The sequence below is a fragment of the Ammospiza caudacuta genome, chromosome 9 (assembly GCF_027887145.1).
Source record: "Ammospiza caudacuta isolate bAmmCau1 chromosome 9, bAmmCau1.pri, whole genome shotgun sequence".
NCBI classification, from domain to species: Eukaryota; Metazoa; Chordata; class Aves; order Passeriformes; family Passerellidae; genus Ammospiza; species Ammospiza caudacuta.
In genome coordinates, this window is record NC_080601.1 from 18,980,794 (window position 1) to 18,997,928 (window position 17,135).

At 40.3% G+C, this 17,135-nt stretch overlaps 1 protein-coding gene across 1 annotated transcript in view; it reads left to right on the forward strand.

Annotated features, from left to right (window-relative positions):
• USP54 (ubiquitin specific peptidase 54) overlaps window positions 1-17,135 on the forward strand; it is a 46,944-nt gene that overhangs the window by 25,844 nt on the left and 3,965 nt on the right. The window contains exons 11-19 of the mRNA XM_058810217.1: window positions 1,383-1,514; window positions 1,814-2,194; window positions 3,224-3,458; window positions 4,214-4,353; window positions 5,376-5,549; window positions 8,525-8,644; window positions 9,779-9,971; window positions 12,207-13,657; window positions 15,983-16,101. Coding sequence (XP_058666200.1) covers window positions 1,383-1,514; window positions 1,814-2,194; window positions 3,224-3,458; window positions 4,214-4,353; window positions 5,376-5,549; window positions 8,525-8,644; window positions 9,779-9,971; window positions 12,207-13,657; window positions 15,983-16,101 — 2,945 coding nt within the window. The remainder of the gene's footprint in view (window positions 1-1,382; window positions 1,515-1,813; window positions 2,195-3,223; window positions 3,459-4,213; window positions 4,354-5,375; window positions 5,550-8,524; window positions 8,645-9,778; window positions 9,972-12,206; window positions 13,658-15,982; window positions 16,102-17,135) is intronic.

Consider the following 17,135-nt stretch of genomic DNA (forward strand, 5'->3'; position numbering starts at 1 on the left):
GGATAATACTGTTCTTGGAGTTCCTGGAAGATATGTGGCAGTCCATGCTGTGAAGGGGAAAAAAATCCATCAAAGCACAGACTTATGTACCAAAATGCTACACATCTTTTATTTTCATTGACAACATTTCTCTTTTGCTTCCTTAATTTCTTTTCTTTTATGTAGTCTGCTTGTTTCTAAAAAATTTTGCCACAAAATGACTCTTTCCTTTGCAAATGAAAAGTGAACCTTGTGTAGCTTGCTTTTTATTGTTTGGATTCCTTCCTGCTCATTTTTTGTAATATCTTTGTAGCAATTGTAGTTGCAGTGAATTGGTTTTTTAACTGTTGCAGGTACAATTTTATATGTAGAATCTGCTTTTAATGTTGTTGATTTTGATGCTAATCTCTAGAGCAGGGTGAAGGCTCAGGAGGGCCAGCTATGCACTCTGGGGGCTGTTAGACCACTATTTGCTATTAGGGACTTTGATTTCCTATCATCCTATGAGGGGTAAAAGTTTGTGATATAAAGGCTAGAAAAAGTCTTTGTAGCTTATCATAAATTCCCTTCTTATCCTGCATCTCTGCTTGGGACTGCTCACGTGAGTAAAGCCATGCGTGTGTTTGTGCTTGCAGGTTTAGGACTGTGACTGTGTGAGAACCATAGAATTGAGCAAAGGCAATACAGAAAACCTGTGATGTCAAATAGTCTTAATTCCCATTTGATATGAGGAAATGGGGAGTAAATTGTGTTGAAGAGAAAATACTGGCATTCAGACACAAGCTGTAGTAAGGGAGTGTTGTGTGTCAGCTGATCCATGTTCATAGTTTGTGGGTGTGCTCTTAGCTTGTGGCAGATGTGAATTGGCTGGCTTGACCCTTGAAAGCCAAGTGAGGCTTCTTCACTGTAGACTAGGCTAACTCAGATGACTTAGTGTTTGCTACAGGCAAAGAGATGAATAGTTAGTGCAGAGCAGCTGGTGATGTGCAGTCATTTATTATTAGATGGTAATTTGTTCATGTGTTTGAGTCTTTGTTCAACAGAGTAATGTCTGGCAAGCTGTCCTCAGGAGTTTCATGTTCATGGTCATTAATACTGACAGCAAAAAAGTGGTGTCCTTAGACTGTTAGAAGACAAAGCAGTCAACATTTTCCTTGGCACTTGGATAAGCTGTCATTAACCAGAATCGTTGGAGGGGTTGTATTGTTGTTTTATGACTTTAAAAATGGAACATCCTCTCCAAGACAAACCAAAAACTTACAGATACAAAAACTTACCTAAACTTGCCAGTTAGTGCTGGAGTGTGTGCGGTTCCTAAGGAGCAAGAGTCCTGCTGCTCTTAGCACAGTGAACACTTGATCTGAAGGCTCTTGTCATCTCCGCTGTGTTCTTCCTTCTTCCAGGCCACCTGACTGACAGTGAGTGCAATCAGAGGCATGTTTCAAAGAAGGGCTCGCTGGCAGACCGCAAGAGGAGTTCTAGCCGGTCTAGGCGGAAAGGAGATGAGGCTCAGTCATCAGGATACCACAGTGAAGGCAAGAGATGTTACTTTATTTTAAATATCAGTATCTTTCTGAATGTTTTTAATGTTCTCAGTGTGTACGTGCATTTCCCTCATTGTTTCTTCCATCTTTGTCATTATTTAGTCCTCTCTTTGCTTTTTGATATTTAGGTCTCTTTTGGTTGGATGTTTGTTTAGGGAGTGTTGGATTTTATATTACAATTTTGTTGTTTTGGATTGTACTTCTCAAAGTCTGCTTGAAGATGCTGCAAGTAGGGCTGCTAGCTTAATTGAAGTTATTTTTGTGGCTTTTGCTGTCTCTACAAACTGCAGGGGAAACCTTGAAGGAGAAACAAGCCCCCAGAACTGCCCCCAAACCATCCAGCAGCACCAGCAGGCTGAGGGAATTTAAAGAGACAGTGAGCAATATGATCCACAGCAGACCACAGCAGATTTCCCAAACCATGCAGAATTCCCCTCGCGGAGGGAACACCGTGGATCAGGCAGAAACACGACCCTCAAAAAGCCTTTCTGTGCACACCCGCGACTGGGAAATGGAGAGTACCGGTAGTGAATCTAAGTCCAGTTCATCTAGCAGGTACAGGCCAACGTGGAGACCCAAAAGAGAGTCTCTGAATATAGACAGCATCTTCAGTAAAGACAAGAGGAAACATTGTGGCTACACTCAGCTTAGCCCTTTCTCTGAAGAAGCAGGTAAGAGTTTGAGAAGATTTACTTCAGAATATGTGGGAAGTGAAATTTTGAGCATGGAATTCAGGTCAGTGGTGAGTCATGTCTGTGAAGACTGAATCCTATGTGGGTATTCATATTGCATGTGTGGTAGTTCTGTTTGATTTCTATGTCCTGCATTTCCTGTCTAAGGGAAAATTAAGGGAAACTATACCATCTACCCTGCTGGAATGGACACAAGCTGTATTACTGAGTGTCCCAAGTTTGTCCTTTGGAGCAAGCTTTTGTATTGCTCTGGTTTTTTCTCTGGCTCATCATGGTATTTTTACTTGATGGCTCAGAGTATGGTGCAGAAAGTACCTTGTGTATCAGTGCAGAGGTCTTGTTGTGAAGATAAGAGCATGGAAGCCAGTGATGATTTATCTGGAAAGATTTTACAGCTATGCAGCTTGTACATGGAGACTTTGCTGGTTTTGATAATTGAAAATAATTGGGAAGCATAAAGAGATATGTAAAGGGAAGGCAAAGGGGAAGAGAACACACCTCCAGGGAAGGAAGGGACACAAACAAGAATTAAGTGGAAAGACTGTGAAATGTATAAGGGAGAATTAAAAAAAAACCCCAAGTTTTCCTGTCCTCTGTATAAGCCACAACAAATCAAAAATAGCAAAATAAACAGTGTAAAAAATGTGAGCATCTGAAATAGATATGACAGAGTCTTGGAAATGCAATTAGATATACTGTAAAATTATCTTGTACAAATAAAAATTATTTTGGGGAAGAAAGGATTTTCATTCCAGACATAATTGTTACCTCAGGGGGAATATGCTAAGTTATACTGAAGAAAGACTCAAAGATAAATTTGCGAACAGGTTATTGCTTAAAATTGCTAGGAAAGCTGTAAAAGTATTGCATTTTTCTTGCTTAGTATTGCAGGGTTTACACAAACCTAAGGATGGTGATTTAAACATATTTGAGAAGCTAACATGTATGGATGTTTTGCTGGTATTGAAGCTTATGTCTTCTACCAAGCTGTGTTGTTTATCTCAACAGGTAAAGAACTTACTGAGAATGAGGTGAAGGAGCATGCTGTTCACGAAACAAGGTCAAGCCAGTCAAATGTGAGATACAAGCGTGGTGTGCTGGGCCGGGGCACCCAGCACCACATGGTGGATCAACATCCTCACCTAATACAGAGGATGGAGTCTGGCTATGAAAGCAGTGAGCGCAACAGCAACAGCCCAGTTAGTCTGGACATGCCCTTGTCTGAAAGTTCAAATACTCACAGGTACATTTCAACAAAATTCTTGTTTGGAATGATTGAAGTCTTGATTGTTTTTGTCTACATAATGGTGTAGAACATTTTGCAAAACAGTGGTCCTAGTTTTAAATATAGCTGTATTGGAACAGGGGAGAAATAGTAGGGAAATGGGAGCCTATTCTTCTCAGTATATTGATAACTTCCTGCTGGTGAGCAGAGAAAAAACCGGGGATTGAGTGAGCGAGAAATATGGTCTAAAGTGATGCATCTGAAATAGTTGTGCCTTTAGTCTATGATTTAAAAACTTGTACTTTGAGTAACTCATAGTGCTTTTTGTTTGCATTAGACCATTGATTCATAGACACCTTGTACAAAATCAGAAATCAGTAGCCTTGTATAGACATCTTTGTTTTCTGACATACTTGTAATATTTGTATGTAAAAATAACAGCACAATGTGTTTCTTTCCTTGACTTAGGAAGCTTTAGGTAATCACAAATTGGCACTGTTTATGGCCAGTAAACAATATGTAAGAATCTGTTCTGAACAACTCCTGGACCACAGTTTAATATGAAATGCATCGTCTTACGGAGGAGAATAGAATTACTGTCTTCCTTGTTAACGTTCTCTTCCCCTGTTTCTTCCAAGACTTTCTTATGGTAGACTTCTTTACAAATGAGATTAAAATGCAAGTATATATTTGTGTGGATGCAAAAAAGGTAGATACAGTTTCTCCTGGAGAAATTAGTCAAATGGTAAACTATAATTACTCTCTTCTTGGAGGGATGTTCATATGAAGAGAGGAAGTGCCTTTGTTCCCGCATGGCGCAACATCCCAAAGTCTCACAGTAGCAGCATCTTGGAAGTGGAGTCAGCTTCATCAATTGGGAGCTGGACAAACAGCCCACACACCATGGGAAATGGTAAGGTACACTTTGTAGGGGTGGTTATGGAAGGTAAAATGTATTGAGTTGTTCTTTGCTTTCTGGATGTTTATGTTCACAAGGAAACTATAAGGGAAGGGAGAAGCAACTTTGAAGAACATAACAGTTTTGTAAGAAATAATTCTAAGATTTACCAAAGGGGACTGCAAAAGACTTGTTGGAATATTCCTTTGATCGTGTTGCTCTGGCATGTCTTTTTGTGTATTGACTTAAATGATAAAATAAAACTTTTTTCCTATTCCTTTTTTCCTATTCTTTCTTGTAACTCAATATTCTTCAAAAAAACCTTCCCAAACTTTCATCAAAAAAACCTTCCCAAGCATAGCTCATAACTTAGTACTGAGTTCTGAAAACCAGCTTGTAATTCTATACAAAATTCAAAACTGTTAGAACTGTGAATGTTCTTTTACAAGCTGTTTGGGCTGAGGCTAAGCTTTTCTGCTTATAAATCATTCTAAGCAAATACTTTTTTTCCAGAGAGGGAAGGGAAAGGCAGCAGGGGAGACACTTTCTGAATACCAGTAATAGTTGGAGTGAGAATGAGAACTGATGGATTTCTGTTGTGTAGGATATTGAGATGCTTTATTTTCCTCCCATTTTCATCCACTTCATGCAGTTAGATGAAAAACATCTCATTGGAATCCATTTAACTTCCACGAGCTAGTGATCTGGCTAATTTGACATAGCTTTATTTACAAGTTATAAACACAGCAAGAAGCCTCAAGATTTCATCATCAGCTTAGAGTTATTTCTTCCAATGGTTCTTTCTGTTCTATATGCTGTTTGTGTGAGTCAGTGAATCCATAGGCTGTGCTGCAGGGGAGCTTGAAACACTGCTGTATTTTTATAAATAAAACTAAACAAAATTTATGTTCTGCAGTTCTGTGGTCTCAGACTCTTATTACCTAATATTAATTTTATTCTCCAATAATATTGCCTTGTCTTTTAAGGGATACTTTAAGAGATGTAGCTATCAAAAACGTTGCTTATTTGTTTTGAAGGTGGAGACATCTTTGTTCCTTTAAAGAGTGAGCTGGATGAATTGCAAGAAGAGGTGGCAAGGAGAGCACATGAGCAAGAGCTACGCAGAAAAAGAGAAAAGGAAATGGAGGCAGCAATGGGCTTTAATCCCCGTCCCAGCAGGTTTATGGATCTAGATGAACTGCAGAATCAGGGTAACCTTTGAATGCAGTATATTTTGCAAGATGGTAGTGCTGAAGTTTTTTTAACCTTTGAATGTAATTTCCTGATTTATTTGTGTGTGACTATAGCCACATCCACCCCCCATTACAGATATGTGCCTTCAGGAAGTGAAATACTGTCCATTTCAAACCTGTAGAGAGTAAAAAAACTGTTTGGTATTTTGACCAAATTTTTTCTTAAATGAAAAAGCAAAATAATGTAGAGATATTCTTAGTATATCTGCATTTTTCCAATTTTTTAGTGATACACACTGTTGATAGTATTGATACCTTGATTTAGCTGTAGGCCTTTAACCAGCATCTTGGAATGGGCAGGGCTGTTTTTACCTTTCAGGCACCTCAGCTTCATCTGCAGCAGAGGTGGTTAATATAAACCATCATTCTGCTTCTGCTTGATTTTAGTACCTTTGCAGCCCTGAGCAATTCTGCTTGTTCTGCCCTTGTGCTTTGCAGTGTTTCTCCCTGCCTGGCTGTGGACCCACAGCACAGGTGTTGGGACAAATACTCTGGCTGGATCTAATTGAAAATCTGAGCTGGGTTTAGTTGCCTATCTTTTCGAGGGAAAAAGAATTTTTAAAAAATGAAAAACCAAATACGAAGTTTGATTGTCTTTTCCATGATTCCTCATCTTTCTGGGAGGAGATTGCAGCAAAACAGGTTTAATTGGAAGGATGCAGCTGGAACAGAGGGAACATGACAGGATTCACATGTAATACTTTGTTTTAGCCCTGAATCTCCATCTGCCAGTAAGAGGATTCAGGAGAAATGTGGGATAAAGTGCACTGACCCTGTCAAGAGTGAACCTTGAAACCTGCTGGAACACTTAACTGGGGATTGTTGGAGGGTGAGCAGGGCCAAGAAGAGTGAGCACCTGGGCTCTGGTCTAACTAATGTATATATGATCAGGGCAGTCCTGCTGTGGTATCCTGTGCTGCCAGGCCTCCTGGCATCCCCATGCTGCTTCCTCCAACCTTATCTAGAAGGGAGTTGAGGCTGCTGGTTTGCTGCTCAAGGAGAGGAAGGAGAGGGGCAGCCCACAGCAGTGCCAGTTTTGGACATGATCCCAACTGTGCTTTGCAACCTACAGCCATGCCAACTGCTCAGCAGGCAGAATGACACTGTGCCAGTGACAGCTGAACAATATGATCTCCCTGAGAATGTCTGACTGGGAATGTGTGTATAATTTTTACTGACCATCAGTTATACTTCACAGTCCTGCTATGTTCTGCTGGTAACCAGGTCAAAAATTCTGATGTACCAGAGTAAATAAATATATTTTTCTATTAGTATAGTGTTTATTTTTGTAACATAAATGCCAGTGGTTTAAAAACTGAAAAGTAAACCTCTGTTGCTGAGCATGTTGTCTTCTCTGCTTCTCCTGCATGAAAGAAAACAGCATATTCTCCAGTATTTTACCCCTCTTTTTGATCTATTCTATTAGTTGATGGAAGCAAAAATTACTTAGCTTTTCTTTGTTGAAAAGAAAGTAAATTAAACTAATGCTTAATCAAAAAAGAATTTAGTAGAATGTTTGAGGAGTCCAGATGTATTGACTTGAGATGTAGGGAAGCCTTTGTTTATTCCTTTTCAGTCTTTCCCCACCCCAGTCAGAGATATAATAGCTTCACAGACTGCTGGACTGCCTGGAAGGCTTGCTTGTATGCAGAACTCCAGAACACTTGTGACTCATTTTCCCCTCAAGTAAACTGCTAAATTCATGCAAAGAAAGCTAACTTTAGTGTTCTGCCCTTGATTACAAGCCTCAGTTGCCTTGATTTTGAAACTGAAGGTGCTGCTTGATTAACTTACTGCTCTAACAACTCTCACTTCTCTCTCCAGTACTAGCTTTTAATGCAGATTCTTTGGGGTTTATGGTAAAAGAGTTTGTATTTACATCTGTGCACAGCGATGTTAGGGAGCAGGTCAGGCCACAGCATGTGTTATGCAGATTGAGAGAATGTAATTTATTCTCAAGGTCAAGGTGCTCACATTCTCTGCCACAATGACAGAGACGTTCCATTAAAAAAGACCCACCCCTGAACAGAGTAAAAGTCAAGTTTTATTTTCTATTTTCCCTGCCTCATTTGAATTTTTACATTTTAGTGTATAATTTGCATAATGCCTAATAGGTGACACAAAATAGTTTGGGCATTTCTTCCTCTCAGAAATGGATGTTATGATGCCAGGACACAGTTTCTTTTTGTGTCCAAAATTATTTATCCTTCTCCAGCACTGTTTTCCAAATTGTTATGAAAGGAATTCTTGACAGTTGTCCCCTTCTTCTCAGCTTCCACCACCTTGTTTTTCATGTTGCAAGACTGTTGGGTTTTTATATTCTGACTTACAGCAGTTAAGTGTATGCACTAAACTCATTTATGGAAGTATTTCATGCAGGCATTTATGTTCACACTCAACTCCTGAATTTTCTTTCCCAGACATGTTGATTGTTCCAGTTTGTTTCCATTTTGATGAAGAAGAGGCTGATGAATTTTGTCAGGAAACTTAAGATACAATGAAAAAACCCTAATCTGCTGTATTTCTTTTACTGATACATTTTGGTTTAGATTTGGTTCTAAATTTAGTTTAATTCTTCTTGACAGAAGTCATTTGAACTGACTCTGTTCTATGTCTGTACCATCTTATATACTGACCTAAAGTGTTGAAAATAGTAGAAAAATCCAGTACAGCTCTCTCAACTAAAGAAAATTTGAGGGAAAAATCCCGTTCATGTTGTTTTACTGTATGGATGTCAAGCATATGAGGGTGCTCAAGATGTACTGCTGCTTAGAGAGGGTTAGGTGGTGCACTCTGGAATATGCACAGCCTCTGCAAGAATCCGCGTGTGGAAGGATTTGGTCACAATGATCACAATTGATCACAAATGGGATGAGGGTAAGTGAGGGTTCTGCAATAATGAAACCAAAATGAAGGGTGCTGCCCATTTGCAGGGAGGAGTGATGGCTTTGAGAAGTCGATGCAGGAGGCAGACTCAATCTTTGAAGAGTCGCTGAATCAGGAGCAGAAGGGGGATTGTGCTGCAGCTTTGGCTCTCTGTAACGAAGCTATATGTAAGTAACCGTAACCGCCTGAGCTACTGCGCTTTGACTGTTACTAATACACAATAGAGGCTGAAACACCACAGTAAGTGGTCAGGTCGTGATAGAGGGTCCAGCTGCTCTTTAGGAGCATGCAGGTGGAGAGAATTTTTCATTTTTATAAGCATTTTCATTTGGAGGTTTTAGTCCTATTCCTCTTCATCTCTGTTTTTTTCATGTTTACATTCATTTTGTTGTTCTCTCCAGTGCTAAGGCAGTAACAGCACTGGGGTGCTGATGTGCCCTTTTTGGTGCTGTTATGTTTCAGCAAGCACCTGGTAGGTGGTTCCCCTTCCCACTCAATCCTCACAATTTTTCTCCGTTGTCAGGCCGAACTGCAAAGGCCATTAAGCTCCCCTGTTTTTCATGGAGGGTGTAGCATAGGAAGAAAATGGTAGCCCACTCTAGAGTCTTCTGGATTAGCAGAAGTGAACTATGCTGTACTTTAACTTTCATGATGAAAAAAGCATTAGGACATTGAAATGCTTAAATGCATTGTGACCTTTGAGAATGTGTGCTATGTGATTTCATTTTATTTTTGGTGTTTTTCCATTATGACTGGCTGGCTGTCTCACCCCATGCTCCCCTCTGTCTGTGTAGAATGGCTGCAGACAGGGTGAGTAGCTCCTGTGCTGTTTTCATTTAGAAATTGGCTTTTATGGACCGCAGAATAAAGGGTGCAGCATACAGTTGTAGTGACAGCTCTATTAGCTTTCTTTCCAGCAAGGAATCTCAAATCCCAGCTGGGTATTCCTGCACACAAAGGGAGTCCCAGGTATGGAGGATGCAGGAGAAGAGTACATGAGAGAATGAAGCATCATTGTAGTAGAGCTGGAAAGAGCCTGTGTGAAGGGATGAGAAATTGGGCTAAAACAACGATATTTTTATTTTATTTTGGTTTAGTTTCAATTAATGTGTTTGTACACCTGGCTAAGCTGAATGTGCATTAATGAAACAGTAGCATCCTTGTGAATTCTTTTGTGGCAGTATTTGCATGGTCCATGTTTTTTGTTCCTGCTGCGTATTTTTTCTTTTTTTTTTTTTTTCTTTTTCAATTTTATTCTTTTTTTCTGTTTGTTTTCTGCTATGTTTTCTTTTGCATTTTAGCTAAACTAAGACTTGCCATGCATGATGCCAGCGCTAGCACTCACAGCAGAGTCCTAGTCGATAAGAAGCTGCAAATCAGTATCCGAAAAGCCCGGAGCCTCCAGGATCGCATGCAGCACCAACAGCCACCGCAGCCGCTGCCTCCGCCGGCCTGCCACCCACCCCAGGGCGGCACCATGGCCCAGTCTACAAGGTAGTGCCAGTGCCTCGCCTGGGCACCACCCGGGCTGCATCTGTGAGCAGTGCAGTCTGGAAAGAAATAGCAAACTATGTCTATTCCCTGGATGGTCCAAGTCCTACTGTGTTACACCTATTCTTCTCTTCTCTAGGTTCAATCCTATTGGAAAACAGTCAGCTACCCCATTTTTCCCCTCCCCACCACACTTTCTCCCAGTCGTTATAGAACAGTCCAATGTGCATGTGTTCGGAATGTGATCTGTGACACAGAATTGTAGCAGTCAGTGCCTGGCAGCATTGATGTCTCATGCACCAAGGGAAAAAATACAATAGACAATAATCTGGCTAAAAAAAGTGGGGATACGTTAGGATAAAATGGGACTGTTTATAATCAGGAGCAGTTTCAGGACTCAGTCAGCAAAAGACTGTACTGCAGTCAAAATTTTGCTATAGTTGCTTTTATGTTGGGAATATTAGCCAGTATGCTTAGTGCTCTGTAGTTTGAAAACTGTTGAGTACGCTGATCTTTCTAGTCCACTTCTCTTGTGGTGCACTGGTACAACTCTTGAATCCAGATCCTGATCCTGTCACCTTGACTACTCCATCATTCTTCATTTTCTTTCTGTGCTTCTCAGCATCCTGTAGCCTGGCTTCCCAGCCCTCCTCAGTGTCTCTTCATGATTCTTTCTTCCATACTGACTTTAACTACAGCATAATTAACTCTCTGCTATAACTGATCCTTTCTTCCTACTGTCTTTAGCATGCAGCTTAATCCTTCTTTCTTCCCATGCCATTCCCTCCTAGCACTAGACCATCCCTATCCAATTTCTAGGCTATTTCTTGAACTGTTACTTTTTTTCCCCTCTCCCTTCCTAACATGTTGTATTACCAGAAGCTTAGGTAAAATCTTGGATGAGAATAATTTTTCTGTTCCTTTCTGTAAAATGCCGGGTACAGCTGTATCCAAACCCAGTTAATTTGCACACCTGCCAGCCTATAGTGCATAACATTCTTTTCTTTTCCTGCAGTACCTGAATTACATGTAATGAAAGCTGATCTTGTTGTCAATCAGGAGTCCATTATATTCTCTCTTACAGGAGAAATGCAGAGCTCAAATTAGGCATATGGCAGATTCTAAGAAAATGAAAAGCACTTTAACTAGTTTTGCTAATGCTAAACTCACTCATGGCTGCTCTGTGAAAAAGAGCGTTACTTTTGCAAAGTGTTATATCCAACTAAATGTTAATATTTCAGTCAAGGAGAAAGAAACCCTGTTCATGGCCAGAGTTCTGTACTCCAGCTTTGATTTAAATAACATTGTAGACAGTACAAAGTTTGCAGTTCCTCACAAATAATTTTCTATTGCTACATGCATCAACTTCATGTCTTCAACTTCAGGTCTTCATGATAACTTTCATTTCATGCATCTCAAGGAGGAAACAAAGCAGTAATTTTACAGTTGCCTTAAGTTTTCTGCTGGAGCTGATGTAGCCTATCATTTTCTCATAGGCTGTGGACGTACTACTGTTTCTTCTGTCTGTATATTAAAATGCTAACTAAATGCAGAAAAATGCCACTCAAGAATATAACTGTCTTGCTTTGGTACTTAAAAGAATTGACATTATTTTCTAGAAGTATGCTTAGGGTACAAATTATTGCAGAGTAATAGTTATGCATTTAACTTAAACTTTATTTAATGTTGTAGATCAATATCTCAAAGAATTAGACTATAAAAATGATATGAGAAAAATTTCAACCTGTTCTTCCATTTTTCAAGTCATTCTTCATGAATAATGAGAGAGGGAATCTTACAGAAATACTGTCAGTTCATATTCAGATCACAAACATGCCCAAAGTATTTTAAAAGATATTTAAGATGTTACTGTTGAAAACAGTTATTTTATTTTATATAAATGCTGTTCCTACTCTTTTTACAGTTGTCCCTTCTTACATACTCAGTGTACTGGTTGAAATGCCTCTGGTGCTGTGCAAGAATACTTCATATAAAGCCTAATAGTAGCAAAATACTCTTAAAAACATGAAATTGATTCAGTTAGATTGTTAAAGCAGGAAAACAAAGTTAGAAGCAAAGGACTAGCACAAATGTGTCTAGTGAATTAATGCAAAGTCTTCATCAGAATACAGTGAGGAGAGTGTGTTGAGCTGTATGTCAGCTAGTGCAGGGTCTGTACCCTGGAGATAAACATAAGCAATGACTGCTGCTAATCATTTACTCTTCTGTGTGTTTTAGTGAACAGACTGGCCCGCTCCAAGTACTGCTGAGCCAGGAGGTACCACTGGAACCCAACAAAGAAGTGGAATTTGGGTCCAGTTCTTTCTTCCACCCACCTGCTTCCTGCCATGAATTGCACTCATCATTATATCCAGAGTCTTCCTCCTTGCCCCCTTCTGAAAGCAATCCATCCAACAGGATCTCTCCAAACTTCCAGTCTGCTTCTGCTGATTTTCATGACCAAGTTCCCTCTTTTCCTTATAGGCAAGGGTTGGCAGAGATGTCTGCAAGAACTGAGAATGAAGCCCACAAGAGTGGGGAATTTGCTGACTCGACAGCCACAGGGCTAAAAGACTATAGGGATTGCTGCAGTAGCAGCGCGTTAGAAGAGGTTCATAACATAACGCCTGTTCTCATACCTCAGTACCAATCCAAGGCTAACACAGTAAACTCTGGGTCTTTGCCTACATTGTTTCCCTGTCCACATCCACCACAAGCAGCATCTCCTGAAAAGGACAGCCAGCACAGTCCTTGTTCCAAACTTGCAAGCTCTCCAGTGCGGCCCAGCATTGATCTTTTAGGGGCCTATCATGCAATGACCCCTGCAAGTTCATCCCCTACACAGCAGTGCTCCTCGGATCCTTTGCAGAAAAATAAGTACTGCACAGCAAACAGCCAGGAGATTTTATTTCCCTCACAGGGTGAATATGGCACAGCAGATGGTTCTAAATCTGAGGCTTTTAGTACAAAGGGACACGTTCGCTCCTTGGCAGAGCAGTTTCAGAAAATGCATGCAGTCTCTCAGAGAACAGGTACTCATGAAAAAGACTGGATTACTGTATGTCAGGATGAGAAGTCTCCAAAGTTAACACAAAAATCTTTCATCAACCGTTCATCTTCCAGTTACAGACAGCTAATCCATCAAAACCAAGAAAATAAAACCCAGTCTTCTGAAAAATTACACTCAACTGTGGATATTAGGGACGGGGTAGTTTCTTTGAAGGGTTTTAGTGCCCAACATGTTGCTTCTGTGAGTTTTTGTTCTCACAGTGAAGAACTGTGTAGAAGAGGTGGACAGAATATGGCAGACCCTGTACCCTACGTGGAAAGGCACTGTCATGATGGAGGAATGAAAGAGGTGGATGATGGAGCTGCTAGTAGCATGGTTGCCTCTATGCCTGTGGACCGTTGGGTGAATAATGTTTCTAGGTGTTACAGTTCTCAGAAGGCTAATAAGAATACTGAATGGCTTCCTGTACCTGGGAGGAGTCCACTCCTTTCTGATCAGAGAGCAGTTGGAGATGACTTGAGCAGGATCCCAGTACACCTGCATCCACAGTGGAATCAAGACACAGAACAGGAGCTCTCAGAACTGGAATCCCTCTATCAGACTAGTCTGCAGGCATCTCAGGCCACTAGGCCTTTCTTGGGAAGACAGGACAGTGCTAGGTATCCATTTGACCAATCAGGTAAGAATGCTGCAGTTGTTTTCCTTGGTTGACCTGCCTATGTACTCCAGTGTAGGTGAAGATGCGTTTTCCAGTCAATTTAGTTAAACGGGTATTAATTTGTGCACAGATGCAGAAAAATTCAGGTTGTAGACTCTGGAAACTTTCCAGCTAACTAGAGAAAGCAGTGTCATAGCACTGCCTGGGGTGGCTGCAGAGTAGCTGTTGATCATGGCAAACATCTGTTAAGAGTAATAACATAGAAATAATTGATCCTGTTTTCAAGTAGAGAGCTAGCTGCTTATGTCAGGCTAATGATTTTTGCTGTTTGAAAGTCCTGCACCGCCTCTGGAATTTATTAAACTGTTTCTGTCCCTGATGCTAATGTTCTCCACATTGGTGAATTTTAACTGACTGTGTTGTAATTGAGAATTTGGTCTGTATCTGGTTGAGGGAAATAACTTCTAAAAGTTTATCAAGATCTGAGAGTTGAACCTGTGTTTTGCTAAGGACTGCCTGCTTTAAGTTCTGGAAAGTTACTTGTGAAAGCAGCACTGAGGGTACATGAAGATCCCCAAGACCTTGTGGATTAGTAGATGACGAAAGAAAACGAACAGATTCCATCAGTGAGGACATCCGGGTGTTGCTGGAGACATTGAATTAGAGCCTGATGGCAGCCATCTGGTTCACTTAAACTGATCTAATCTCCTGCCTGAGATAGGGCAACCTTGTTTCTCTGCTTCACAAGTGAAGCAAATTTCTTTATAATCTGTGTCATAGCATTAAATGAATTTTCTGGTTAAATGCAAGGCAGCCTGAAATTGGATGGGTACCAAGGTGACAGAGATATAGCTTTACACATATGATGTATATTGCAATGAATACATAACACAGGACAGGTTCTCCCCTGCCCTGCAGCCATGGCAGTGGAGCCCCCATCATTCCTGACAATGTCAGACCTGGCTGTGACCAGAGTGAGTACTGCAATAAAGTCTTGAGCAGATTTTTGTTGAACAGCCTGAGTTGGAACTCTTGTGTCTTGCAGTCTGCTCACAGACCACTTAAGACATCAAAATATGGCCATTTACCATTTGTTGTCCTGTTGGTTTACTTTTAGAGTTAGGCAGGATCTGACTTCCCAGCTTAGCAGATACTGTCATGCATGGGCTTGAATCAGAAGGTCTTATAAATTCCTACTTAGCTCACTGATTTTGGAAGTTCTTTCTGGAAATCTACCAGCATAAAGCCCAGTTGCTTTAGTGGTAGCTGGAGTTTCAGAGTTCTGTCATCAAATGACCCATTTCTTATGCTGACTTTCCTTGCCTATTTTCCCACCACATATTTGATATGAGATAGGGATATTCTTCTAAAGTGAAGTTTGTATTTGAGATCATCTGGTTGCTGTAACTTTCAGTTGTTTTTCTAAGTTCTGCAAATTCCGTGTAAAACTGACAAGTTTGAACCAGTGCATCTACTGTGATGAACTGGATGAAAATCAACTGATTTTTTTTTTTTTTTAGACCTAGTCCTAGGTCTAGGACTGCTCTTTCTTTCTCTTAACTTGGATTACATATAAATTTTCAAATGCTGTTGAAACTTTGACCCATATCCACTGGTTTTGTTAGACCTTTGCATTCAGAATCTTGGTGAAATGTCTGTTTCATTAGAGGGGCTTTACAGCACAGTTAAAGCCAAGCCAAATACAACCACCTCAATGCAGAAAAGGTGTTGTTATCAGCATATCACCTTTCTTTCTTTCTAGAGAAACTAATTCCCTGTGACCAGTTTAAATTAGGCCATTGATCTGTCTATTCCATGAGGAATTTTAGGATTGTAAGTGGTTGATGGGGATTGCCCTGAAGTGAATTGTAGCAATCCTAGTTAAAAATAACACTTTTAAGTATTTAATCAGTGCAGCAAATGGCTGAGAAATGGTGGCATTGAATGGGAAGGAGCAGGTGAATATGTGGGGAGGGAACCTGAGGCTGACTTTTTTATCCCAAATAACTTTTAGGTAACTTCCTTCTGGTAGCTGATCCTCTGTCTTTTTGGGCCCTTTAAACAGTCTCACCTCTCTACCAGGCAAGTGTTGATGTGCAGTTAAATCATTTAAATCTTAAATAGTTCAATTAACTGCTCCCCTGAAGCCTGCAGGAGGGCCAGGGAAGTAGGCATAGTATCCTGATAGGCTGTCTCCCCTTGAAATGTTGGGTGTTAGCTGATGTATTCATGTTCCCAAGAATCTGTGACTTCTTGTTCTGTGTGCATAGTCCCTCTGTCTTTGCTGGAGAAATGTGCCATAACATGCAATCAGGTGTTGAATTTAATGAGTGTTTTCCTTCCCAGTGTCTGTGAGCCCGGGTGTGAGGAAGCTGCCTGCTGCAGCTGGCACGGGGCTGTCCAAAACCCCAACGGCGGAGATCGAGCGCAGTCTGTGTGGATCCAGTGTCTCTTCTGTCTCCAAGGTGATATTTTGGTACTTAAGATGTACTAGAGGGGGAAGGGCTCTCCCTGTGCAAGAAAGAATTTACAGTAGGATAAGTGAAGTACATTATGAAAAAGATACTGGGGTCATTTTTATTAATGTTAGAAAGAATTTTAAAGTGCAGTCTAGCTCAGGATTAACTAGCTAAAATATGAGTGACTCATGCTGCATGTGCTGCATGCAGTCAAATGATCTAAATTCTGGCTTGGAGGAAGACACTCCTGAAAACATTAAGATCTAGTCTTTTTCAACTTGGTGACATGAATTCCCTTGCATCACAGCTGATGATAACTGCTTCTTAATTTTACCACTTGCAGGGGCACAGGCACTTTTTTTTTTTTTACTGTGTCACTACATATTTTTAAAGTGGGTGATAATTTGGTATTTGCTACAGTTGGTAGTTAGTCACCTCAGAGTGGGAGAACATTCTTTCTCATTTTTTTCCTGGGAAGAAACTGTTTAAATAACTGGCAGTTACATATCACTGCCTGTATATGAAGACATGGAAGTATTTTCAAGGGGAAATGACATTTCCTGTAATATCTGTGTACTTGCTAAAGGGAGCCCAAAGTCTGTTCCTTTACAGAACAATAGAAAGGAAGGATGGAATAAACATTTCCCTTGCTAGCATAAGATTAACAAGTTTCCAGCATTCATCAAATAATCCTAGGTTGTTTTTTTTTTTGGTTATGAGGAGACTGTAGTGTTTTATCATAAGACGACTGTCAGCTGCAGCCATGATTATCTCTTCAGGGGTAATGATGCCTGTAGCAGCAGTCAGTCCTTTAGGTGGATTCATTCCACTAAAGACATTTTGTCCTGGCTTTAGGTACTTGTAAAAGAATGTATCTCATTTAGACAAATCAATCTGTGTATATTTACTAAGGTAAGAAATACTATAAGGAATAATACTTCTAATCAGCAGATCCAAACAGAACCATTTATATTAAGTTTTCTAAGTAGTACCCAAATAAGGGTTTTTTGAAAGAAAAGGTCATTAAATATCATTGAAAT